Source organism: Cariama cristata, unplaced genomic scaffold, assembly GCF_000690535.1.
Source record: "Cariama cristata isolate BGI_N322 unplaced genomic scaffold, ASM69053v1 scaffold17620, whole genome shotgun sequence".
NCBI lineage: Eukaryota > Metazoa > Chordata > Aves > Cariamiformes > Cariamidae > Cariama > Cariama cristata.
In genome coordinates, this window is record NW_009593179.1 from 95256 (window position 1) to 122760 (window position 27505).

Sequence of the window (27505 nt, forward strand, 5' to 3'; positions counted from 1 at the left end):
ATGTCTTCCTTGTACACCAGGAGTAAAGAATATACTCGCAGCAGGAAGGCTCAGTCAGACTCTCCCCCGTCCTCTCCTTCCCCGATCGCAAAGACACTCAGAGTAAGCAGTTTTTTCCTTTCTGTATTACACAGAGACCTGCTCAGCACGTGCTCTGAGCAGAGACCGGTGGTGGTGGTGGTTTGTTGTCTTACCCTTGGAGACCTGTGCCTGTGGTTTGCTTTGGAAAGAGGATGTTTTAAATGAAACTTGGGAAAGTTCCTCTGCAGCAACAGGTTTTAAGCAAGCTGCCAGAGCCCTTGCGCTGGGATTGTTTGCATTAATGGCTGTAGGGAGCTGCTGCCATGGTAGTTTTCCCCCCTCTATCCTGCTTTTCAGAGAAACATCGCTCGCCTAGTAAGCTATTGCTGGACAAAAACCTGACCGATGAAAATGAGGCAAAACCTGACCAGCTTGTTAAACTGCGCTCTTTCCATAAACGCTTTAATAGTGCTGATGAAACAAGGTTTGTTATCCAGCTCTCACCCTTGGGGCTGTGCTGACCTGTGGTACAGTTTAATAATTTCAACAACAGCAAAAATGAAGAAAACTACCTGGAGCAGGAGGCAAGTCAAGGTAGTTAACTAGTCCTCCCCAAACCCGAGCTGGTGTCCCCATCTACCAAGGGGTTTGAAAGTTGGGAACATTTCATAACAGTATTGCTAATAGCTCCAGAGTCACATGAAGGGCTATCACAGAACTCTCCAGGTCCGTATCATTATACGGGCAGTCTCTTTGCCGTCAAGAAATATTATCATGCCAGAGTCAAAGCCTGGAGGAATTAGTTTTTAAAAAGCAGACTAATTTTAGATGTAAGTATTAAATTAATCTGAGTACTGGTATTTGCTCAAATCAGATATGCATTGTCTGCTCCTTTTGAAGTGACAGACCTTGGTCTGGAAAAAGCATTGCTCGAAATACGTAAAAAGGGTTTTAACCCGCTGCCGTGGTGTTAATGGAAGCGGTCCCTGACCTCGGGAACTTCAGCCTCAATGGCTTTCATGGCTGCTGGTTGCCCCCGGGCTGTTAACTGTTTAACCCGGGAGCAGGAGTCTGTGCTTCCTTCCCGTCTGCAGTCAGGGTATCCCTGGGGAGGTTTTAGATAATCTAAAATGATCCCCTGTGTGTTTAGATGGACTTTCTTCATCAGTTTTTACAGCTGTGCTTACCATTCCCCAGTAAATTGCCGCAGCATTGATAACCAGCTTAATAGTAGTTGGGGAACCTTTCGAATGTGCTCCTACTCAGAGTAAAACAGAAAATGTTTTAATTTCTTTCAAACCCCAAGTTTTTTGATCAGTCATGTTTGGCGTACACAGACTGACTCATTTCCCCCCCCCTTATGTATCTAGGCATAGAAACAAGTGACAGACATCTCGCAAGAGCCGTGACTGCTGTATTCGGGGTGCATGCCTGTCTGCTTTGGTGCAAACTAACCGGAGGTGCTGGTTTTCTCTGTCGATAGCCAGGATGGGATTGCAGGCTCTTGGGGGGCGTGGGGGTTTGGAAGAGGTGGGGGGAGCTCTGGGGTGGGTCAGAGACAGCAGATGGGTACAGAAGGGTGCTGGGTGGGAATGAGAGGGCCTGGAAAAGAGTTTCCCTCAGCTTCTCGTGGCAGTGAGATTTTGGTGAAAGCAAACAAGTGAGCGTGGAGATCTTGGTGGTTCTTGCAGGAGCAATGGTAATGCCAGCTGTGGCTCCAGAGCGTTGATGTGGGAGAAGGCAATCCTGGAGTGCAGCAGCATCGACTCACGAGTCAGTAGAGGAAGCAGTCCTGGTGCTATCTGGGTTATGGAAATAGCCCATGCCTTAAAAGGCTAATTAAGGAAGGATTTATTTCAGGCTAAAAGAAAGTATGAGAGTTAACTCTTTCTCCAAGACAATGTATTTCTGCCACGAGCAAGAGAAATAATGGAGTACAGTGTTCTAGGGATTTGTCGCATGTGTGTACTCCCACTCCCCCATGCCCTCAGTAACGGCAGCCCTTGCCGTGGGGTGCCACCAGCCTTAATAAAATAGGTAGGAATGTGATATCTTGGAGTCTTTTATCTTTCCATCTAGTCAAGATTGATACCAGCAGACCTGTGGCCTCTAAACGTTCCCAGCTGAGCAGAGGTGTGAAAACACATGTGCAGGCAGGGAGCCTCACGCATGGTACAGACATGGAAAAAACCTCTTAGACAACCAGACAAAGGAAAGAAAGTTTTACTTATTAAGGTATCAGTGCCAAACAGCTGCATTAAAATGTCATTTGCAAAGCAGTTTCTTATGCTTGCAGCATAGCACTTGCACTCCTGCTTGTAATGCTCCTCCTTAGGTGTTAGGATAATATTGCATGTGGGTTTTTTTCACCTTTAATTGATGGGATCTCCTCAAATGCAGAGCTGAGAAGGGTGAGCACATTGCAGTGAACTCATACAAGTCATAAGAAAGGCAATATCCTTGAATAGGACATGGGAACAAAAGGCAGGCAGAGGAGAGTCTGGTGAGAGCAGGGTGTTGGTGTGTGACCCCCTCCATGTGCAAGGTCAGCATTGTCCTATTGCCCCTGAACCTCCGCAAGCTAAAATACTTAATTTCTTCTGTCACAACAGAACAGCCCACAGTTATAGTCACCAATACAGAAATAGCCATGTAAATCCTGTTAAATCATCCGGGGCGAACGTTGCTAGCTCTGTCTTTTCAGTCGCTTTAATGCGGATGTTGCCAGAAAGTAGAAACACAAATCCCTTTGAAGTCAGTTCAGGTTGTCCCGTTATTTGGCAAAAGCTTCCGCTTTTGTGGCAGTGGGTACCTTTTCATCACAAGTTTTGCACCATACTTTTTTAGCTCAAGGTTTCTCTTCCTCAAAAAAAATACTACTCACGTACTCAGTTCCAAGGGTATAATAGGGTAACCTATTAGGAATAGGAACCCTAATAGGAACCCTATTGTGAATAAAGAAGCAAAAAAATGGCAGGATTGGAAGGATGAGGGTGAAAGCAAGGACTGAATTTTCTTTTTTCTTTTCCTTTAAATGCTATTTATGCTGTGCCAGTTGGTTTTTTGTAGGAAATACCCTGTAGTTTGTGTTTAGGCTCATCCATCTGTTCACTGCGCTACTTCGTAACCCTTGTGTTTCTCCGTGGGATATCAGTTAGGTAGGAAAGGGAAAGCTAAGGAGAATGCGCGCTCCCAACTTACTGCACAGATTGTAATTGCAGCTTTTCAGTTGTTTCCCATCTCTTTGTTCTTTCAATAGTGGCTGCATCCCTCTGACTGCCATCACTTGATGGTCGTTCCTCGCTCCTTGAGAGACTCTGCGTAGTTCTTGTTGTTCTGGCCCTATTTACAGTTTCACTAGAAAGCTTTTTCTCTCCGCTGTTCGATCGCTCCCTCATTAAGCCACCTTCAGCACTTATTACTTGAGCTTTCCAGCTGAATTTTTATCGGTAAGGGCTCAGCAATAAGTTTTAAGTATACTCAGTGGTCTGTACGGATTGATTTTATTCTGCCTTTCATTGGAGTGTCTGAAGGAGCCGCGCTAAGTGGAATATGGGATGCAGGAGCATCACCTTTTATGGTCCGTATGTTTCACCAAGTCACTTGATAGTAATACTTGAGTGTAAAAAGCAACGGTTTCCAAATTGCCGTCTCTGTTAGTGAGCCTCCATACCAAGCTCGCGGGTGCTCTGAGCAGTGATTACCATGGCAGCGAATGCATCTAATCTGGGTGTGATTTTTGATGTGGACACGTATGTTTAGAATCCAAAGCAAATCTTAAGGGAAAAAAAAAAAAGCTAATGTACAAAAATGTTAGCTCTCTGAGCTGCAGGTGCTTGGCATGCAAATAAAACCAAGAAGGTTTGGATATTAATACATAAATAATACATAAATACATCAAATCTTAGAGGTCTGGTAATGCAACCAAACGAGACTTCTTTTATTCGGTGAGAGATGTCCAGGAGTGCAGAGAGGTTGGTAGAAATGCCTGATCAGATTACAGCCTTGGTAGAGTTTTGAATCTAAAGGCGTCTGACTGTTTAGTTTTCACTCCATGAGTGCTTTTGCAACAGGTTTAATCCTGTTGCAGATATTCATGGTAACAGGTTTATTCTCACATTAGATAGACCTGTATCATTTGGCTTGCTGTGCTGCCACTGCAAATGCGTTAGAGAATAAAGAGCTATATGAAAACATTTCTCTGGGAAACTTTCTTTTCCTGGGTTTCTATTTAGTGACTTGGACTCGTTCTAGTTGTGATAAAAATGATGTTGCATCAATTGAAATGGGGTCAAGTAAGTTGTCTCATGACATTTCCTGTCTAATTTCTGGATTGCTGACTAGTTACGCAGTATTTGCGGAAATAATTACCTCCCCTCCCATTAGCCAACAAAAATGTGGGATACTGAAACTTGAACTTTAAGGCAATTAACCTTAGTCTGTGTTCTTCAAGACCCTGATTTGTTTATCACTGGTTATTTCTCAAGCGTGATGTTCTTTAGATGGGTATCAGTATGAAATCCTTCTGGGTTCTGATTGTTCTCTGGGGTTTTTTTGAGTTTTCCTCTGTAAATGTCCATATCTGGAAGCGTATCAGGAACTTATAATCATTCTTAGGGCACCACCGGTTAGATGTTCCCTGCCATGACTCAGTAGCCTGACGATGCTCCTGTCTCTGGCTTCAGTTGGATGTATAAATAAAATGTGTAGGGCACATGCTGTGACCCATGGGGTAAGTGGCTTGTGTCCCTGCGGCTAAACTTTCTTCTTCGTCTCTCCTCCCTTCCGAGGAACAGAGCTAATTGATCCAAGCCAAAGCCATAGCAGGGAGTCTGTTAACTATTAAGGGATCTGATGATCATGGACGATGCAGAAAACACACAATGTAACACTACAGCCTCATTTAAAACTCCCATTTTGACCCTCTACTGCCTGGTCAGTGATGGGTGCCTTTGAAGAAGCTGGTTAAGCAGCCAGGGAGCAATCACTTGTGATAGCTCAGCTTTTGAAACCATTGCCCACTGCAAAACAAGGAGGCCACAAGGTCAGAGGACAACTTGAGGTTGCACCAGACCAGGGAATCAGTCTGGACTGTAAAAGGAGTGAAGGGAGAAGGAGAAAGACAATCTCTTTAATTTGGGTCAGCTCATGGTACAGCTGCAAAACCAAGCATGTTGGCACAACTGAGACGGGGAGGTGCTGGGGGATGGGAAGGAGCGGCCATGGGCAGTGATGGGGAGAGTGGGTGGAAACTGTAGGCAGCAAACCACTTCAAATGGCTGAACTGGAAACCAGTGTTTACTTCCGTTGCGGAGGCCCATAATAGTTTTCTTTTTCATAAAATGAATCCAAACCCATAGAAAACAGGACTAGAAGAGACACAGAGCTCAGTCCATCCATTTCCCCAGGGCACCAGCAGCTGTATCTACACCCTTCCAGAGAGATGTGTCTTGTGCTTGCAGACTTCCACTGGTGGAGATCATAGAATCGTTGTAGAATCACAGAATGGTTTGGGGTGGAAGGGACCTTAAAGACCATCCACACCCCCCTGCCATGGGCAGGGACACCTTCCACCAGACCAGGTTGCTCAAAGCTCCATCCAACCTGGCCTTGAACACAAGATGGTGCCTCATGCACTGGAGCTGCAACTGGTGGTCAAACTAAAACATACGGACCTTGGGGAATTGTTAGGTGGCTGTTGGTTTGAGGGGGTTTTTTTGGTTGCTTGGTTGGGTTTTTGGGGGGGTAACAATTCTTTTTAATGACTTTAATGACTTCAGTAGAAGTAAGATCTTTGGAGCAGAGCCCCTCAAGTAGATGAGGGTAGCTCTGGTTCAAATCACTGACTGGCAGCTGGTCTGGAGCTATTTTAGACTGAAACTAATGAGAGAAGAGAGAGAGACAGTATAAACTGTCATAATTCTAGCAGCACAAGATGCTTTACGTGATACAGACGGGTCAGCGTACCTAAACCGGCCTTAATCGCTTTTCCATGCAAGCGCTGCCCATGGCTGTAGCAGCTGTCATGGGGATGCTATGTGGCTGCAGGCTGGAGGAGGTGTTCACCAGATTTTGGAGCATGCTTCACGCCAAGAAGTTGGCAGATGTGGCTTTAGGCAGCTTGAATCCTGGGTAGTGGCCAAAGAAGTATTTAAATACCCGATGATAACACCTGAAAATGTCCCGCTAGAGTGTTTCCGGGGGGGCAAGGAAGATGATGTTGCCTGCAGACCTGTGGCATTCTCATATTGAAGAAATTTAGGAGCAGAAATCTTTTCTTCTTGTGTCACTTGGCCGTTTGGCTTTTTATTTCCTCATGTCTGGAGAGTTTTGTTTAAGATCACATCACTTTGGAAAATCAAATTTTTCACCAATAAAATTTGATCCCGTAGAAAAGGAGGGGAAAAAAAATAAGAGCAACAAACCCAGGTTTCTGAATTTTGGCCTTTACTAAATTAGAATACAATCCAGTTTGATGTTTTGAGTTTTATCCCCAAGAGAGAGGGGTAATGAACAGCAGCTGCTGCAAAGGCAGTGGGCCAGGTGGGAGGTGTGGGGAACTGAGGCACAGGCTGGCAATCGCACAAACCGGTGTACAACTGCCGAACGTTTGCATGTGTTTGGGATGGCAGGAGATGTGGTCGTCAGTCCTTTACAGCCGTATGTATTTATTTGTGATTAAATACACGCTAGCCGTACTGAAAATGATGTGGTATGTTGCAGCCAGCTGCCAAAGCCTCTATTCCATCTTGGAGGACCTTTTAATATTATGCTTCAATAACAGCAGTTTTTATTAAGCAAAGTTTATTGATTTATGGTTTGTGAGAACATATTTTGCATCAGGCTTTTGGGAGTTGGAGGTTAGATGGAGGTGGTTTGGCTGCACTGGATTATTCATCATATCAATGGGATTTTGTAATCCTTGCATTTGCACAAATGCAAACTTGCGTTGGAAGGCAGCACTATTCATCACGTCAGCTGTAGCTAACAGGGCGCTGTAGCAAACCACAGCTCTCGGGTCAGCAGAGCAGCTTTCCTGAGGGAGGCAATGACCTCAAAATAACTATCAAAAGCAGAGTTCAACCAGACCTTCTAATTATTCTGCACCCGCTGGAAAACCAAACTTGACCCCAACCATACCTGCCTCGAAAGACAAACGTGGCTTGAGGGGAAAGCCGATCTGAGTTGTAGCAGATGGGGATGGGTCTGAGGTGTACCAGGCAGCCTTCTCCCTTGCTTTTCCTCCTTCCAGCTCAATTCTTACTGTGCCGGCTCCGGGAAGACTTCTGCCTGCAGAAACACGACACGCTGGAGAGGTTGTCTTCTTTACAGCTGCCATGCATCAGCCTAGCCAAACACAGAAACCTATGGAGGTGTAGGAGCAGCCGAGCTCCGTAACTGCAGGAACGTGGTGGCTTTTGCATATAAGGAGGAAAGAACTGGCCCCAAAAGCAGTTGGTTTTATTTTATGTTTAATTCCTAAAACAAACAGGACTCGCCAGGAGGATATTTGCCGGTGCAAGCAGAAAATTCGAGAGGTTCCTAAAACTTCCCCTCTTGATTAAGAAAAGGGAGGACGGCAGGGCTGGAGCTGTGCTCCAGGCTCTCGTTAAATGGTGGTGGTTTAATCGGAAGCGTTGATCAGGATCTCTGAGACAAAACACAACAAAATAAATTCCTTGAGAACTATCTTAAAATAGTGCACGTTTTCCTGAGGTTGGCCAGTTGGAGATAAAAAAGCATAAAATGTTCCCAAACCATCTGGTTTTTTTCTTCCTTTTTTTTTTTTTTAAATGTAAATAATAGACTTTTTCTGCCTTTGCTGGGCCAGATCCCAGCCGCAGAAGAACGCAATTGGAAGCAATTAGGCCAATTTCTGACTTGGCAAGAGCAGTGGCCGATCCCCCTTTTGGCACTGCCTTTCAGGGCTGCATTTTATCTAAACCTTCCACAAGGAATTTGGTTTTAATTCTACTTTACTGAACTCCTAACAGCTGTAAAAGTTTCTCAGTTTTTAAGGGAAGGCTCCTGCTCTCCACAGTCCGAGCACATTTCTAAAATCAAAACCATATGGCATTCCTAGTGCTGTGCAGCATCCCGGCGGTCCGGGCGAGGAACACCACGACCAGTACCGAGCTGTGCCTTTTCCTTGGGGTTGACCAACATCAACACGGTGAGAGTTGGGGGACTCAGAAGAAACAACTTGCACAGGGAGGAGCAGTCTGGTATGATGCTCTTTGTGCTTTTTCTCAGGCCCCATCTCAGATGTCCTGTGTTTTGCCAGCCCACCTGGGTTGAATCCTCTCTGATCCTGTCCGGGAGGGCTGGCAAAACCAGCTGAACCCCTTTGCTGTCCTCCACCACCCCCAGCACTACCTGAATGTGCTGCCCACCATGAGATGGATGGGAGACAAGATGATGCAGTCTCTCAGGTGAGCGGTCTAAGAGCTAAGGATTACCAGAAACTTGCAAATACGTCTACAAGCACTCTGTGCTTTTAAATTTTCCTTTAAAAGTCATCCCCTTGGGTGTCTAAGTGCTCTTTAGGAGGAGTGCCGGGGTCTTGGCTCAGCGCTGGCTGCTGTACTGGTTTCTGAATCAGGACAGCCGGCTCCAGCGCCTTGCTTTTCCCTGGGGTCCTCCTTCCCCCCGCCCCAAACCCTGCAGCGATATGACCCTGTTTAGATTGCAGAAAGGATAATTTCACAACCTGACGCTTCCCTGGCTGTTAATGTTTCTAGTCAAACTTTTGAACCCAAGGGAAATGAAGGAGTCTGGGCATAACTGATGGTGCTGTTCCAAATTTGCCAGAGGAAGAAGAAAAACCTAATGCATTCGTACAGTTGATACAGCAGTTTCTCAGCATCCTCTTTCTAACCCTAATGGATTGCACAGTATTCATCGAGAAAAAGTCAGGAAAGGAAAGCCCTTTCTTGCACCAGCTTAGTCAAGTGCATGTTTGGTGCCTCAGCTCTTGTTTTGCTCCGTTTACCCCCAACTTCTCTTTCCAGAAACAAAGGAGAGAGGGTTTTATCCTTCACGTTCTGACTCTGACTTCGGAGTTTCTAGCTCTGGGATGGCACCTCCGAGCCGATACGACCTCCTTCGTTACATACGCAGCGCGGTGAGCCAGCTAATGCAGGAGTTTGAATTCATATGTTGTGGTTGTTTCGGAAGGAGCAGTGAGCGGAGGAGAGGCGGTTGCTGAGCTGAGGGTGCCGGTGCAGCTGGAAGCACATGGCAAAGGTTTCCAAGGGTGCTATGGCCAAACGCAGGGCAGAACTGAGCTGGAAAGAAGCTGTTCTCTACTGAAAATTTCTGCGATGCAATGTCCCAGTAACCTCTCAAAATATTTTTCTGTCTTTGAGCAAATAGCAGGGATGTCTCAGTTAAGCACCTAGTCCAGCGTTTGCATGTAGGGCTCACACGTCGCCTCTGAGATTCCTCCTGCGTGGCCCGGCCGCCTCCCAGGAGTACGAGATTTTAGTCATCGTTTTGTTTAACTCATTTCCTTGGTCTTCCAAGCCTCTCTTTGTGCTAAGAACTGCTACTTTCCATGGCACCTCTTTTAGTTGGAGTCTTTTTTTGAAGTTGCAAAGTGGAACACCTTTTTTATTCAGGATTTTTTTTCCCTCCTCGTTATTTTAAAAAAAAAAAAAACAAACCTACCCAAATAAGCTGCTCCTTGAAATATCAGCGCAAACACCGGCCTTTGTGCAAAACCTAGGAAAATATTGAGCCGGAAACTGATTTAAAACAAAATAAATAAATCTTCCCCCCTTCCCTGAAGGTTGCAGCAAGTGGAAGAAGGATTCACTGATGAAAACAGTTCTGCAACTTCCATTATGGTAGGGACATTTCCAACAGCTGCTGCAACATCTCGTTCAGGCTCTGCTTTCCAGACCTCAGCCTTTAGCCAGTTCCACTCAAATTTAATCATCTCTGTCTCAAAAATACCACTTTTAACTGAAACAACATGGCGAGAGGCACCCGAAAATTGAAGGGTGAGGGAAAGACGCCGACTTTCCCAACAGCTGCGAACATAAAGATTTCCTGTAGTTCCGTGCTGTTTCTGGGGTCGTTTTATGGCAGAGGTGGGCTTTAAATGAGCCTAAAGGGAGATGAAGTCACAGGAGGAGAAATCACTGAGCACTAAGAGATACCCAGATTTTGGCTGGAGAAGTCACGGAGCCGCTGCGTGCCGGGGAGGCCGCAGGTCACTGCCGGATCGCTCGGCTCTGGTGCTGGCAGCAATGGCAGGAATGGTGCAGGTCCTCCCCTCTCATCCGGTACTTCTCTTCTCTTTAGAGACACAGAGACAATTGCAATCTAAAACAATTAATCTCAGTATCCATTACAGGAAGGTTTTAAATACAGTAAACCTGGGGGGTTTGTCCCTTTGCTGTTCCCAGCAGCTATGTTTAAAGTGATTCCTTTCGTATCCCACCCTTCCTTCGCAGCAGCACACCCCCCCTCTCTCTGCCTATGGAAATTACGAGTTTCTTTGGAGGGAAAAAAAAGGACAAAAATGAGTTTTCCCTCTTGCTGCAAGCGCCCGGGCTGGCTCGGGGACCTGCTCAGGTTTTATTGCTTGCTTTCCACGTTGCCTTGCCCAGCCGCGTGTGGACTTTCTCAGTGCTGTTCAAATACATTAGCAGGTGCGCTTGTTGAAATAAATGCAAGCTTGATATTAAGTGGATTACTTGCCTAGCCGTTTGTCATCCTAAGAAAAGTCGTCACTGAAAGGGATTAGCATAAAGTGCACAAATAACTTTCAGCAAGAGGCTTGTTAATCACTTCCTAATTCCCCTCTCCCGCTTAACAGGGAAGGTTGGGTCATTGGGCCAAAATTAAAAGGGACCTGTCAGGCGGCTGAGGGTTTTAAGAGGCAAACGTCGGAAGCTCTGCTAACAAAAGACCGCGGAGACATCGGCCAGCTTGTTTGCCGCTGAAAATGGGAAATCATTCTGATGATAGCCAGCCGTACAGAAACTGCTTCCCAACTTACTAACTTTGAGCTTCGTACGGAGAGTGGCCCAGGCCATGGCTGCTTGGAGAAGCTGGCAGATGTCCCTGTGAGAAAGGCAGGCAGCTGCCGGGCATTTGGTCCCATGAGAAGCTTCCCAGACAGCATCCAGCATCACTTGTGGAAGTGCAGGAGGGCTTAGCGATGGTGGAAAGCTGTCTGCTTTCTCCTTTGGGTGGTTTCTCACCTGTATGATGCAAAGAAAGGTTTTGGTGCATGGAGAGAGGGTTAGAGCAAATAAAATAATATGGAGCTGGACCTACTGCCATGGCTCAGGACCTGTGCCAGCACCGGGCTGGACTCTTGGAGGATCAGTGCCCATCTCTACAGCGTGGGGCTGGCACCCAGACCTGCTCCGAGAGCCTGGCTGAGGGTGGCCCTGTGGGTGCAGCTCTAGGGAGAACGTGCTAATTAATAGCAAGGTTTTCTCGTCCCTTGGAGCTTTGCATTTAGCAGCTTTGGCTGAATGTGTTGTCTGTCCACAAGGCTTCAAACGTGCTGGGTTTCTTCAATTTGTTTCTTCTTTACTGGTCAAATCGCTGCATCTCACATCAAAAGGCTGCGTTGCAGAGCGAGCAGGGATTGTGGATTCCTTGGGGAAGCTTCCATCTTGAATCAGGATTCAGGATGAGGGTTAACATTAGGGCAAGATGAATTAAAAACGTCATAACTAGGTGTATGTAATACGTAGCCAGGTACCTGCGTCCTGGTGAGCAGAGGGCAAGGTTGCAGGCAGGCTGGGCACAGTCTGTCTTGCTCTGGGACGTGCCTGTGTGGTTCTCCGGCTTTGAGCGGTGAGATTGCAGGGTCACTCGTCTACCCTCCTGCTCCGTGTAATGGGATGACTTAATTCAGCTGCCCATGATGGTGTGTGCTCCAGATACCTGCCCAGTGATGAGACATTGTCTGGGTGCCAGGCGGAAGCAGGAGGTCTGAAGTCCTCAGACACTGGGATGCCAGACGGGCAGCAAATCTGCCACCCAGCAGGGCGTTTAGCACTGGATTTAGTGGTGTATCTAGACAGTGCAAACTCCAACACAAGTCTGTCTGGGCACTAAAAGCCTGACCCCTCAGCTTCTCCGTAATGTCCTCCTCCTTGTGTTGGCTCTTGCACTTATTCAAAAGGATCTAGGGAAATAACTGGTAGCACCTACAGTTCGTTTGTGCTCACTCAGAGAAGTGACAGTGGTAATAACACTAGCAGGGGAATTTTGGGCTCAATTTCCAGTTCAAGGGACTGAAAAAGAGTTTGACGGCACCTTGAATTTGAGTAAATGTCTGCCAAAGAGAAACCTTGCAGAGAAGGAGGTAGCGGGTCAGCACAGTGTGTCCTGTAGGACACCTATGCCATTACCATTTGATTTCTGCAATTGTGGGAAAAGAACTGTCCAATCCCGAAAATTTTATTGAAAATGGTGGTTTATCATAACTAGCCTCTGTAAGATATTACAATGCCAAGCAAAACTTTTCTGAAACGTCCTCTGTGTGTTAGTTGACCCAGATCATCTTTGGTTTATACACGCCAGGGCTGCAGCAAAGGCAGCGTTGAGGATGGCACAGCAGAGATTGGGGTGTTGGTGGGGTAAGAAGAACCTAACACCCACTTCAACTAACGCATCCACCCTTTTGGCTGGCGTAAGGGTCTTCTCCCATCCTCATGCAGCCTCTGTTGTGTATCTCCTTGCCACGCTGAAGCTTTTCTTCGAGGGGGAGATACTTGCCCATGGAGAAAAAGTACCATTTGTGATTTCCTGAAGTTCAGCATAAGTACACAGTGAGCCCTGCGTGTCATCGTCCGTTAACTCCTCTCACCCACATCATGCATAGGATGGTGATCAAAGTCAGGAAGAATAATTTGATTTAAAAAGGGAAACAATAGATTAGTTTTGGTTCAAAGGAATGGATTTCAGTTCTGCAAACTAGGTTTTGAAGAACGAGGTTCAGTAGTTTCTAGGTTAGCAAAAGAAGTGAAATCTTGAAATGCTTCAGAGAAGCTGAAGCAGTTTGAAAAGATTCAGGCAGGGATCGGTGATTCCCAGTTTGGGCGTGGGAAGTAATGCTGTTGAGCTTGTTGTGAGCTAGGTGCTGGTGTCAGAGGGAGGAAGTTGCTGCTGCGTGGTAGCTCAGCAGTTGTTGAATTGAACCTTTAATTCTCCTTGTTATTAATTCCCTTCTTCTTTCTTTTTTTTTTTCCTTCAGCATGAAAGACTTTCCAGGTAAGAAGATATTTTTTTTTTTGCATTTTTTCTATTTACTATTTATTGACATCATATTTCTGTACCGCTTTGGGGATTCCTTGTGGTTCAAATCAATAGCATAAGGTGAAGCTGGTACCGGCCATTTGGTTCTTGCCTTACATTTGGTTCTTACCTTAGCTCAACTGTTGGGCCACTTTGCTTTCATCCTTTGCTCCCCTCATCCTTTGTTGCTCTGCAAAGAAAAACAAAACCCTCTGTGCCTTATTAGAAATGGAGCCCATTCCCACCATGAAAATGAGAAGTCCATGGGAGATTACCACCCATTTGGGGGTTGGGCTGATACCCACTGGATTTTTTCCAGTTTTTAAAATGGTAATGGCTGCCTGGCTTTCAGCAGCGATGCCAGGCTGCGGGATGGAGGTTGCTCTCAGCCGTCCCAGTGTCTCTGCCCAGCTGGGTCTGCCACAGCCTCAAGTCCCAACTGGTCGGGCTGATACTGGGTGTCCCAAAGTAACAACGGCTCCATGGTGGTAGATCTTCATTGCGTTTTAGGTTGGAAGCAGCTACGAACCCTACCACCAGTGACTCCTCCTACAGTGATCGTACCTCCAGCCGCTCCAGTGCCTACACCCGGAGGGAGAACCGGTTAGCCGCCCTCAGCAGCAGAGCAGAAGAGGAGAGTAACAGAGACTATAAAAAAGTAGGAGTTTTTCAATGTATTATTGTCACTGCCTGCACCTTAGAACCTGCCTGTTGCTGCAGAAACCTGCACTGAGAGTCTTTGGAAAGAAAGAGAAAAAGTTTATTTTTGTTTTCTCTGTTTTTGGAAGTCACATCAGCCTTTTTCAAATGCATCAGCCTTTCACAGGGTCAAAACAGGACGAGCTGAAAGGACATCATGTGAAGTCAGATATCTAGGGGAGGGGGATTGAGGACTCAGGCTGGCGAAACGCTGGGAGGGATTTGAAAGGAGCAAGAAAAGATATGTTGAGCATGCCAGCGTGGCCCAAGCATGCATATCCCCACAGAATTACTTTTTGCTGATATAACAGTCCAGAATTATTTTTTTCTAAAACCTCTGACACTTTCAATGTAATCCTTGAAAGGCAGTAACATGGACTGCCATGGCCTCAGAGTGTACATACCCATCTAGTATCAACGCAAAGACCATATGAAAAGTAAATGGATTAAGATGACCTTAATTCTGAAACGACCGTGATGCTGAAAAGCCTTGCACGGTAAGCAGCACCCCACTCTTCTTCATGAACTTGTCTGCCCAGAAGAGGCAGGCGATATACCTAGTTTGTCCTCTCAGAGGGATGGAAATTCTGCTGGTTTGAAGGAATTGAAGGGAAAAAATCTGTTTTGGAGTGGCCTACAATTGTCCTCCTTTCTCCTCTTCAAACTAAAAGCACACAAGAGCAACTAAGATGTATTTTATTCGGGAGCACAACAGAGTCATAAGTTCAGTTACATCCAGCATACAAAACTTTAGTACTTTATTATGCTTAGTGTTTTACCTAAATTAAAACCATCCCTTTTCTTTGCCTCTTGGCTGTGTTTAAACACTCTACAAAATTAAACAGCTGTTTTCTTATTTCATATGAATTATGAAAATGCAAATAAAGCATCCAAACTAGTTCTGTTTGCCCTTCTTCTAATATCCCGACACAGGGGAGCGAAGCAAATCCGGCAGCTGCCTCGGCTCGGTGCTGAGGACATGCGTCTGCTCGTGGAAGCACGGCAGAACTGGGTCTGTGCGGTGGCCAAAGAGCAGCCTGGTTAATTGAAATCTTTTGTTTCAAATTTCAGTTATATGAAAGCGCCCTGTCTGAAAATCAAAAACTGAAGTCAAAACTGCAAGAAGCCCAGCTTGAATTGGCCGACATCAAATCGAAGTTGGAAAAAGTGGCCCAGGTAAGGCAAAAACCAGTTCCTAGACTGGAGAAACTGAACACCAGCCCATGACAAGCTAACACTTGTTCCAGCATGGGAAGGAATTTAGCTCTTGGGAGGGAAGGTGCAACAGAGGAGACACTTATTTTTCACAGAAATAAGAGTGAGTGATTCTGTAAAGACGGCTTCTTCTCCGGGCAAGTGCATCTGTAGGCTATCTAGGCCTTTGTGCAGCACCCTGTGAATGCTTCTCAGTTTTAATAGCTTTCTATTTTTAATTTACATAGCAGAAACAGGAGAAAACTTCTGACCGGTCCAGCATGCTGGAGATGGAGAAAAGGGTATGTGTCTCTGCTTTCTTTTGAATCACAATCTTTGCTTCGTGTTACTCTGCCAGCCATAGTAATTTCTTGAAGGAAAGTGTTAATTAAAAGATAAGTTATATTTTTGCCTTGTGGAGCAGTGCACAGTGATAATTGTGTTCTGACCTTTTCAGTGTCTGAGACTTCTCTGCTCTCTTTGCAAATCAGCTTAGTTCTGATTTCTTTCTTTTGTTATAGGAAGCGCCAGACCAACGACTTGTACTGTATTGTGCTAAGAGACTGTTGGTCCATTATGCTTTCAAATATTCTTGATCTTTATAAATAAAGACTGGTTTGGGGTGATGGTGGGAACAAGGCAAACACTAGCTGGGTGTCTTGTCTTGTGATTATACTTGAAATCTGAGTGTTGGAGTGCTCCTTCCTCTTAATTGAACAGTCAGATTCATTGCAGTAAGTTAAGCGGAACGGGCAGTGTCTGGCTAAATCCGTGCCTTAAGTGACCATAGCTTTGGTCAGATTGGAAGGGACCTGAGGAGATCAGTAGTGCATCCCAGCAGAGTCAACCAGGTTAGTCAGGCCTTTGTCCCATCATTTCGTGAAGACCTCTTGAGTGTTGAGTTTCCACAGCTACAGCCCCTCCTTCCAGTTCTGAACTATCCGCAGTGGTTTGGGTTTTTCCTTATATCTGGTCAGAACCTCCCCTGCTTCAGCTGATGGCCATTACCTCGTCACCTAGTCACTCTCCCATCATGTACCTCAGTGGTTAATTAAAGCTGGAGCCTGGTAACGTCCACTTATGTGTTGGAGGGTTGCACGAGGTGGAGGTTCCTCCTAAAGTGTTTCATCTCCTGTATTTTTAGGAGCTTTGCTGGATGGTCCAGCCATGTGTTTAAATTCAATTCCTGCCATGAAAGACCTTAATTATTTATGTGTAAACACTTCTCAGGATTTGCCAGATATAGTCTGGAGGAGGTGACGTTCAGGATTCCTGCTTTGGACAGGGTCAACCAGAGCACATCAGCAGCAGCAGCCTTCAGGACAAGCATGTGATATACGTACCGGTGTAGGTGCCAGGCTTTGACTGTTGAAGTTACCGAGGTTGCTGAAGCTGAGCTGATGCTCAGGCCATGGCACTGCTGTGTAAGCTCAGCTGAGCATCTCTGCACCAGTCTGAACCCTGAGACTGAGAATCTTAAAACAATGATCCATGTGGGCCTGATTCCTAGGTGTGCTTAAAGCAGGCTGAGTGGGGTTAAATGTGCAATCGTCACTGTCATCTGAACATAGCTGCTGGGGGAAGTCATGACACAGGTGGAGCTTTTCTTTTAGAAAAAAAAGAGTATGGTGGTCAGAGCACTTGTCCTGAGCGGACATCCCCAGCCAGAGGGAGCTCACACCACGCGTCCCATCTCCCACCTGTGCGATGCTTCCTATATGGGGCAATGGCCTGCATCGCTTTTGTTGAATTAGGACCACTACGGCCACAAATACTGAGAGTTAGAGAGAAAAAAAGCGCCCAACTGTTCTCAGTAAAGATGGCATTAACTGTTTCCAGGACAACTTATGCATTTTGCACAGACGAATCCCTGGATGAAGTGTGCTGTGGACAAAAGGTGACCCAGAACCCATCATCCATACCCACACTCAAAAACTGTGTTTTCCTCACTCTCCTGGCCTCGTGTTTCTTTGCAGAGGGCAAAGGAGCAGGGCAGAGAGTGTAAAGCCTGTTGAAAAAGTTGAAAGAAGTTGAAAAAGTCATCGATGGAGTCCGGATCTCTCCCTCTAGGCGAGGGCTTCACCTGTCCACTGAGGGCACCACCAGTGCTCACATGGCAGAGCTTTCCTGTGTAATCATTGGTTTCCAAAATGTACTAAAAGCAGTCAGCTTTACAGCTTTGAAGCCCTAAATTAGTCTGGGAAAAGCAGGATTTACAGGCACCTTTCCACATTCACTGTTTCTTATTTGACAGGCTCGGTGAGTTTTCTCATTGCCTCCCTTAGTGGGGTGCAGTTAAATCTATGGCTTCACCTGCAAGAGCTCAAAATCACATTACATCAGAAAGTCCTGAAAACTGGGATCACTAAAGGTGGGGGGATAGTTTCATTGAAGGGGTATGAAGAGAGCTCAGGATTTGCTGAAATGGGCCCAGTGCATATCACCTACTGGTTTACCAGCTGCCCTGTCCCATCTGATCAGCTCCTGGTTGTAACCTGTGTTTTGCTTTGAGATGTTTTTCAGTGAATGCTCCTGCAGAAATGCAGGACTCTTACTTTTCTTTAAAACAAAATGTACTGTAAGTTTTTCTTCTGAATCCTTGTGACCATCTTTGTTATGAATCCTTGTAAACAGGAGAAGCGAGCCCTGGAGCGGAAACTCTCTGAGATGGAAGAGGAGATGAAGGTAGGAAATAGTCTATTCACTCTGTCTATTCCGGTTTTTATGCTTTGTATTTATGTCTTTCGGGATTGTCACCCAGGAGTAGGATATTTAAAAGTGTACAGGGGAAGGGATTTGTGTTACCTCTGAGTGTGTTCCTTTATGCAGTCAGTACTTACTTTAATGGCCATGTTCTCCAAACATGAAATACTAATAAAAATGTCCTATTACCATTCATCTGATTGCACCATATGTTTAATTTGTTATGTTGTTTGATCCGAGAACTGTGAAAGCTGTTCTCCTTAAATGCTTTCCAAAACTAACCTTTTGTGGCATCAATGAGTTTCAGTGTGCTGATCCTCTGTGCTCTGAATAGTCTGCAGCCCAAGTTAAGCCGTTGTCGTTCTCTCCAGATGGGTAAGAAGACAAAGCTGGCTTTTGAGATCACGCACGCTAGCCGGGAAAATACACAGAGTGATTGTATTTCTGTCCTCCCTTCCTAAAGCATGTTACTGGAAGGCCGTGTCAGTAAGTCAGCTTGGAATAGATCTCAGCAAAAGAGGAATTTGCTTCCTGATGAAATGTGTAGCATGGCTTACTGTCACGAGACATCTGCCACCGACTGCTCCTTCGCGTTCTCTCTGTCGTGGCGTTGCTTCGATGGATGGTTCTCCTCCGACCGTGGCTTGGATGCCCTGCGAGCACGGGGCTAGCGGGGAGCACTGCAGAGCAGGAAGCGGTATGTTTTGCCGCTTGAGTACACCTAAAACTTCACACTGATTTTGCAGCATTACATCATTTTACGCTGTATTTTAATGCTCGTATTCACAAATACCCCCTTTTGCTCTGTACCCTGCGCTTTCATTCCCTTTGAGCGTGACCCAGGTGGGACCAAGCTACTTTAAGAAGGAAGGACCCCATCTGAGAGCTGTGAGCTCTCCTGGCACGGTGCACTGATGGAAACAATTTCCTGCCACCCTGAAGGAGGTTCCGACTTCATGTTTCTGTTTGAAGCTTCATGTATTTACCGAGCATACATCTTTGAAAGGACCCATTGGCTTGTGCTGCATCTTCTACCGCAATAAGTAGCGGGATGATCTGGTCTTACTGTAAAGGTTCTCGTGTTCTCTCGCAGAGGAGAAAATAAGTGTGGATGTGCTAGCCAGAAGGGGAAGAAGGACTGAATATGCCTAAATTCCGAATTCTTTGTTCATTGGACAGGTAGCAACCTTTAACTCCAGAGAGACCTTCCTGTAATTACAGAAATATGACCTTCAAGAGAAAATGCGGACAGTAGCAGTTTGTGTTGTTTCTTCAGCTATGCAGATCACTCTGCAAACCAGCTCAGTCCATGGAGTAAAAAGATAAATTGGTGTCCCCTAGCGGCCTGTCGCTTTTGAAACATTTATATTGGTTCAGAAAGCAATTAATGAAAGAAGATGCCTGTAGGAACTGTTGGACGTGACCGAAGCGCCTCTGGTTCAGGTAGTCCGGAGCTGCAGACTGATGGAAGCCAAGATGGTGCAAAAGGAGAAGCACTGTTAGAAATTTGACATGTTCTTATATTGCCCCAAGAGACGTGCTGGAGACGTGAGCTAAAGGAACCGGTGGTCTAACTGAAAATGAGCTCTCAGGTCCTCGAGAGTGGTACTTACTCTTTGCTCTCCGTTTTGTTCTTGCTGCATTGAACAACCAAAGTGACCTTTTGTTAGTGGAATAAATAGAGATGAAATTTGAAAGGTGCTACTACCTTTCCACTAGCTTTTGCAAAAACTCAAGCATGTGGTGAGTACCTGAGTGCACTGTGACAGGTCTTTTTTGACAGCCACTCAATAAAAAGGAGTAGAGAATCTCTGAAGATAAAAATGCTGGGCTCAACATGTCCATAAGGAAAGCAGACTTTCGTGTCCACTTTCATCGTGCCTTAAAGCAGGAGAGTCAGCCCGGTTGCGTTTGCCTAGAAGGAGATAACCTCCGCAGAGCATCTGTGTTAATCCCTAGTGTGGAAGTTGAGCCAGGAAAACAAATCTATTAATTCTGGTTAGACTTTCATTCCTTCTTCTTGCGGTAGCTCAATGGCTGTTGAGCAGAATCAGAAGGAATAAGCGACTTAAGCAAATCCACCAGTTCCCTTTAACGTGGAAAGCAGCAAGGGGAAACACCCGAGCATGCCGGGTTATTATGTCTCAGGTAATGCTGTGGGGTTTGGGATTCTTCCCACTGGTCTTTGAATGGAACCAGTCCAGCATGGCTCACATCCAGCTTTCTGATCCTGGGGGTCTGTGTCCAGTTCTGTGCATCAGATGTCCTGGCCAAGGCAGTCCTCTTCTTGCAGCTGACTTCCTAGGAAGAGGAGGAACAGCGGTGGTCACAGGATGATCCTGGGTTTCAGCAACAGAAACGCTTTGTACTTCAGGCTATGCTTGAGGTAATGAGCTTTCTTCCTTTCATGAGTTTAACCCCTGCTAACGAAGCAGTCAAGAAATGGAGAGGAGCAGGACAAACTTGGTAATCTTAAGAACTCCTTGGTGTCAGAGCTGTTCCTGCAGACCTGCTCTTGCGAAGGTGACAGAGTGGCGCAGCATTTTCCTAAGTGACTGCAGAATTTGACTGAAGATACAGCAACTTGGCTGAGGAAGAAAATTAGCATTTGCACTGAACTGAATTCGATGCCAAGTGCCTGAGGTCCCAACTTAACACAGCAATTTTTCTTGAAGGTCACAGAAGCTTCTTTATTCCGTAGCAGCACTGCACCTCCTGGCTTTGTACATTGTGCATGCTTTGGGCATTTTTATTTCCCCTAGTGTTGCAGGCACAAAATCCTTTAATTGAAGGCAGGTACAGCTGAACTGAGAAACCTGCTTTCGGTAAGCCAAGTATCAAGCAGAGCGATAAGCAATCACAGCGGTATCGTCCAGATTCTGGTCTTCATCCTTGGCTTCAGTCCCAGCTTCTCAGCCTTTGCTAGGTTTCTTGGATAAATAGAAGGCTGTCCTACCTGCAGCACACACGTATTTTTACATAAGTGATCCTTTTTATCGTCTGTGGCAGCATACTGAGGCTGAGCTGTGTCTGATCATGCCATGCTGAGGTTTTGTGCTATTTTGATACAGAAAAATAAAGGTGGTCTCTAAAATGATGACAATCCTTTCCATCTCACGTAGCACAGCACCCCGTTTTACATATGTTTGATATTTTCTGCCAGCCAGATGCTCAGCTGTGTTCCCTGTGATAAAAGAGAGGACGTTTATTATCCATGGTACCACCAAAAGAAATTACTTTTCCAGTATGAACCATCCTCCGGCAACTCCTGGGTGTGATTTATCACAGGACAGATGTGTGATGTCCGTCTGTGTTCTCACTGAGCGCAGGGCGAGCCGGCAGAGCTCGGGCGGGTGAAGCGGTGGATAGATGGCTGAGATTTGATGAGAAGGGATCTCAGTGACGAGATGTCCCTGAAGCTCTCCTGCAGTTTCTTGGCCGTAGCTCTGTCGCAGGACCTGTTGATTTATCTGGCATCAGAATTGCATTGATGTAGTCCAAGTAGCAGGAACTGCTTTCTCAGTTTGATGCCCTCGAGGGGCTCAAACCCCATCTTTTGCTGACTCCCTGCACTCACCTGCCTTGCTTCCGTTGGTTTTGCAAAGCTTTTGGACGAGGTATCTTGATTCTTTGATAGGCAGCAGAAGTAGTGCTTTTGGGTAGCTAAGAATTGAGCTGATGGATGAGGACTGCATTAAGGACTTCTTTTTTATACGGGAATGAGCTCTTGGACAAAATGTCCTGGGATGCAGCAGGTTCCTTGCCAACTGCAGCCAACTCCGTGTCATGCAAGTTGGGTGGAAGTTCATGCAAGTTCTTTGTATCACAGTAGATTTGCCTGTGCTGCTTCTGGTTAAGGAGAGACAGTGACCTCCCTTTGAGTGCTTTCTGCTAATTAAACGGCAGAAAGGAATCCCCTTCCCTCTGTCTCCTCCCTGCCGTTGCAAGCTCACAAGTAAGAGGACGCGGGTTGGAGCACATTGGTTTGCGGAGCTGCTTTGGTTCTGGGCTGGGATTTTTTCACTTGAACTTCAAACAACTCTTCTCGCAGATGTTTGCAACCAGTGTCTGTGCTCTCTCCACCGTGGAGAAGGGTTTCTTGTTCACCTGGTCCCACTGCCCGACGAGCTGTCAGGAGGAAGGAGAGATGGGATGCTGCTCAGAAAGCAGCTCTGCAGCCCTTAGCATGTCCTGGCACCCGCGCTTGGTAGAAATGTCCAGCACATGGTGTTGCTTTAGCATCACTGGGAAAAATGTCGTCCTTGTGGAAATGGTGATGTCTACCGTGGCTTTTACCATTTTCCCGTTTTGCCTTCCTCATTGCTTTTATGTTCTGTATCTCCTCGTTGCCGCTATACGTGCACTAACCCCAGCTTCGGGGCTCAATTCCTGCACCATCCTTTGCCCACTTGTTTCTTTTGTAACCAAGAATGCGCTGTTTTCACGTGCCTCCTGTGTCAGGTGCTGTTAAAATGAGCGGTTTAAGGTTCTGCCTTTTCACCTCTGGAGATCAGAGATAAATTGAGCCCTGTGACAGAGAAGAGTTGAACCTGGACAGGGATGAAAAACCCACACACATCCCAGACCTTTTGGCAGGACTGAAGCCTGAGCAGACCCAAGAGCCATCATTCAGATGCCGCAGGGACGAGGGATACGAGCAGACACAGTACATCTTTCGGTGGTCTGCTGTAGGGTGGTGACACTTTCAGGTGCTTCAGTCTGTGCCTTTAAAATCTCCCATGAAGCTCTGATCGCCCTTTGCTACACAAGACTGCTTTAGCTTTTAGAGGTACATGAAGAAAAAGAGTTTTAAAGAAATTCCCAGTTGCCAGCAGTATTTTCAAAGCCTGCGTAGGTGGTAAGTCAATGGTGATAGTTCTCACAGTAGTTCCTAAGTCCAGACCCTGAGTGCTGCTGGAGTCTGGGCAAACGAGAATATAACCTGCAAGAGACTGTCCTGCTTTGTGGTGGGAAATCCCTATATTTGACATTTTTAAAGACTTTGAGGGTCTCTGGAGAAAGAGATGATTCCCAAAACATCCTCAGTGTGTTGTAAGACTTTCCCCATACCCATCTGAGCTGCTGCCCATCCAGCACTCACTGCTACTAATTTTTCTTTTATTCTCTTTTTTTTCCTTTTACTGCTTGTGGACTAAATTCACGTTTCTGTGCCCTTTTGTCTTCGTGGTGTGTTTTCTCTGTATTTTTCTGTCCACTCCTCTCACTCTCTGCAGAATCTCCACCAGCTCAAACAGATTCACACTCTGAGGCAGATGAATGAGCAACTGCTGGCTGAAAACAGGGCTCTGACCCGGGTCGTAGCCAGACTTTCTCTGCCTGCCAAACCCTCCGAATCAGAGGAGCTGTAGCTGCTTTCCCTCCGGCTCATCTCGCCTCCCTCTTCCACTCTTCCAGGCAGGTCTCCGCTCCCTTGGCCAGGCTGTTCCCCCTCACCTCCTTGCTCTCGAGCGTGGCTGATGAAGCTTGTGGCTCAAAAGCAGCATGTGGCAAAGGATCCTCCGAAAGCCAAAAGCATGCTGTTACTCCATGGCTGAAGGCAGAGCTTCGCTGGAGGCTCTGTTCGGTCCTGCTGACTTTCCCTCTGCTTGGCAGATGATGCTGACCTCGCCATTTTACTAACCGGACCGCATCAGGGTGGTTGCCTTGTCCGTCTAGAGCCCGTCATCTGGGAGAGAAGTAGGAGGACGTGCTCCCCATCTTGACGCGAAGGTGTAGGGCTGGGTCGATGGCACCGAGGGGGCTACTGAGGAGTGATGGATCTGCTGCTTCTCTGTGGCTTAACACCAGCAGCTGGCTTTGGGGTGGCTTGTTAGTGCCGATGGGTTAGCTCGTAGCCCCTTCACCATTACCTTACCTCAAAATAGGTGGTTTGTGCTATGTGTCCGCTCATAATATAATTCTTTTTTAATTGGACTTGGTTCAGTGACAAGCTGGCACCCAGCAAATAAGATTATCCAAAGTCAGAATGAACAATGTAATAAATTTCTAGGGATGTTACAAAAAGTGCACATTTTAGACGGGAAGGTGATTTTTAGAAAGCCTACAACTGGGCAATCCTCAGCAGGCTTTCTTGGTCATTTGAGCAAAGAGGACAAGCTCCTTTCCTCATTTTAAACAGAGATTTTTGAGTCCAAGTTCACAGACTGCAGCATCCCCTCTGCCTCCTGCGGTCTGGCTACGAGGCAGGTGAAGCAACAGGAGCTGGACCAGGAGCACTTTCTTTTTTTCATCTTTTTTAAATTCAGCGCAGAACAATTAGTGTTTGAAACCCAAGGACAAGCCTTCCGTAAGCTTTGCCCTCGCACATCACGCAGTTAAATTACATCCTTTCTTGCTACTTCATTGGTTCGGTGCTAAAATAAAGCTGTAAATGCTTCTTTCTTAGGGCCCTACCTGTCTTTTGCAGGTTAGTAGGGATATTCAGATCCCTTCAGACATAGCTGGTTTTTTTAAAAAAGGAAGAAGTAGTATGCTCTTCTGGGCTGGAAGTGGCACTAAGGTATAAAAAAATCTATTCTTAGCACACAAATTATATCAAGGATGATTAACTGTAGAAACAAACTAACCAGGGGAATTGTGGCTTCCCCTTTCTGGGAGTCTCAGTTCAAAACCACGCGTGTATCACCGGGGCTGAGAAAGGAGATGTTTCGTGTTATGCGGCCTGAATTGTGCAGATGGTCAGATTAAATGATCTCACCATCTTTCTGCTTTAAATCTGCAAAAATATTCTCGAACCTGTCACTGACTCATTCCTTCTTACAAGCGGTGAGTTTAAGTCATTCTCCTTCCCAACATGCTTTGAGATCGGAGAGGGAAAATTGAGCAAAACTATTTCCAGACTCGGAGAAATAATGTTTCACAAACTGTAAGTCACCGGTCTCTCCTCTTCTAGGAAATATTCACATTATCGCTTTCCCCCTGCTGACACCCATCTGCTCTGATGTGCCTTGTCTATCGTGCGGGCTGGCTGAGACATGGGTGGACTGATCCTTCCCAGCTTACTTACAGGTTTATGATTTACTGCTGGTGTCCAAGCTGGAGAAGAGCTGCGTGTCTGCAAGCTCTGCTGATTTTCTGCAAGCTCTGCTGATTTTTTTTTTCAACACTTTTAGTAGGTCTAACACAGGATGTTGCTGGTACCTGCAAACCTTCTCTCACCAGTGTCTGTAGACCTCACAGCTATGCGGTAATGTCACTGTTTTAAACTCTGACAGATTTACCACGCTCTTGCAGCAGTGCTTTTCAAAGAATCTCATTTGCCAAAATCCACATAATTTCTGAAGTGCCACCTTCTGCAGTGGCACAGGTAACACACAGCACCGCTGCTCAGACCAGTCTCTAGCCCAAAACTCACTTTATGCCAACGCTGCATCATGGTCAGCTTCACCGTCCCCTGCGGGCTGTGCCGCGTCCCTCCTTACCATTTCCAACGAGACATTTTTAAAGCTTCAGTTTTCAGGCCCCTGCATTACCAGCCTGCTTCACGTGTAGTTTATTTTACCTGACTTGAGGCAGTTTTACTTTGAAGGGAGGAATGCCCTTGGCCTGGGAGGAATGAAATTTTATAAAGTTGATTTTTAGTTTTTGGAAAGCTTCACTGGAAACTGATGGAGTGGAGTTACAGCCGGGAAACTTTTCAAGAAGCATGTGCTTTACGTGTAGTTATGCTTCTCTTTTTTCAAATAAATCACCAAAGTTGCATTGAAGCATGTGTGTAAGGGGTCGGTTGCTCTCTGATGTTACTTCTGGGAACCTGTGACAGACCATCCCTCCCAAAGCAAGTGGCAGAACTTCATATCACTACCTTATTGCGGTGATGGACACATTCCAGACCACAAGGCCACCCCAGGCAGTGAGGTAGGGAGGACGGGGACTGTCCATCTGCAGACCCCAGTAGGTGGTTGAACTGTCGCGGTGCATCAAACTGGAAGAGCCCGCGCTGTGCTGTGGGTGTTAGATGAAGGTCGGGAGGAAACGGAGGAGTGCAGGGTGAGACAGCAAGTGCTCTTCCCGTTTCTCTGAGCTCCTGAGTACTTTGGTGATGGACGATGCTTCTCATTTGGCCATGAGAAATTGCATAAGGAGTCATGACTGCTGTTTTGGTGACAGCCCTGTCATGGAGATGTGCCTCTCGCACCACCACTGCTCCCAGGGAGACACAAAAGTTTAAGCATCACTAGCTGAAGTTCTGGCCAGCCCATCACAGTTTTACCCTTTCCCCAATATCCCTCCATGCTGCACTGTCCCTCTCCTCTCTCATGCAAAACCTCCTGTCTGGAGCATCTGTCGCCAGCGGGGATGGGGCTGGGCGCGCTGGGGCCAGGCATGGCTTGTCCAGACTGCGAACGGAGGGGATTGCTCCAGCCAGAGCGGTGGGAGCCGGTGTCTGCCCCGGGAGCTGCCTGCACTCGGTGGCCATGGTCGTGGAGGGGCTGCAGATGAGAGGAACGGGCAGGAGGTTGTCATCAGAGCTGAAACTCCAACTTAGGAGGAAGGAGAAGGTTTAATGGGGATTTTGAATTTGGGAGAATTCCTCTAAGATCCACCTTGGCAGAGAGAAGTCATCGCTGAGCTCATACCGGTGCCGTTCGTGCCTGCGTGTGTCCCTGCTCTGCCCTGGCTTCTTCCAGCAGGCTCTAGGGCTGGTTGCCCTCCAGGCTACTGGCACCTGTGGTGCGAGTTACGCTTTCGGTGTCAGGCCCCGAGACGGGCAGTGCAGGGTCTCCTTCTAGTCCCCAAACGGCTGGGGACAGTCCACTGAAGGTCACTCGCCTGCAGGGTGGGAAGCAAGGGGAGTCAGGAGGGTTTTTTGCCAATGAGAAATGCTGCAAAGGTCTTGTCGAAACTATTTCATCCTCTCTTTCCAACTAAAAGCGCTCTGGCTTTTGTCTGTGTTGCGACCGTTGGTTGAGCTCCAGCTTCAAAATTGAGCACCGAGGAGGTATCTCCAGTGTCAGTATGTTCTACCAGTCCTCTGGCCGCAGCATGCATGTTTGCATTAAACATCTATGGGATCCCAAAGAGATTTGGGGTTATTCTAAAGAGATTTTGCAAGCCAGGCTTGGTCCAGTCCTGAGTTAGGATTTCAAACCTTTGCTTTCCCCTCTAGTCCTGGCAAAATACAACACACAAATCAGAAAAAACAGCTTTATGGTTTTCTGCTGAGCCCTATAGAGCCTCTGGGAACAGGTTTGGGATGAAACAGCTCAGAAATGGTTCCTGCCCTCCCAGCCTGGTCCTGACCTAGTGCTGGGGCTGTGGCATCGCCTCTCACCATGGGCTTTGCCAGCTCCAGGGACTCCCTGGCTCTTTGCTGTTCTTGAGTCCCCTCTCAACCCTTCCACACCTGATGCCCAGTTTGTAAAAGTCCTGGAGATGTTACGGAGAAATTACAAACATTAAAAGTGTGCTGGGTGGAGGGGATGCAACATCCCTGCTGTTTACTCTGAGCTGTAGGGTTTGTCCCGCCGGCAGCGCCGAGCTGTAATCCCACCTTGTCTTTGTCTCCCTGCAGATTTTGACAGAGCTGAAGTCGGACAACCAAAGGCTGAAGGACGAGAACGGAGCCCTTATTCGTGTCATCAGCAAACTCTCCAAATAG

At 46.6% G+C, this 27505-nt stretch overlaps 1 protein-coding gene across 1 annotated transcript; it reads left to right on the top strand.

Annotated features, from left to right (window-relative positions):
- LOC104168762 (protein phosphatase 1 regulatory subunit 12B-like) lies at positions 1-27505 on the top strand. The gene is made up of 7 exons (XM_009709466.1): positions 1-102; positions 13247-13263; positions 13798-13945; positions 15058-15162; positions 15429-15482; positions 17815-17865; positions 27419-27505. Exons 1-7 carry the CDS (start codon positions 1-3, stop codon positions 27503-27505), a joined length of 564 nt encoding a protein of 187 aa, XP_009707768.1.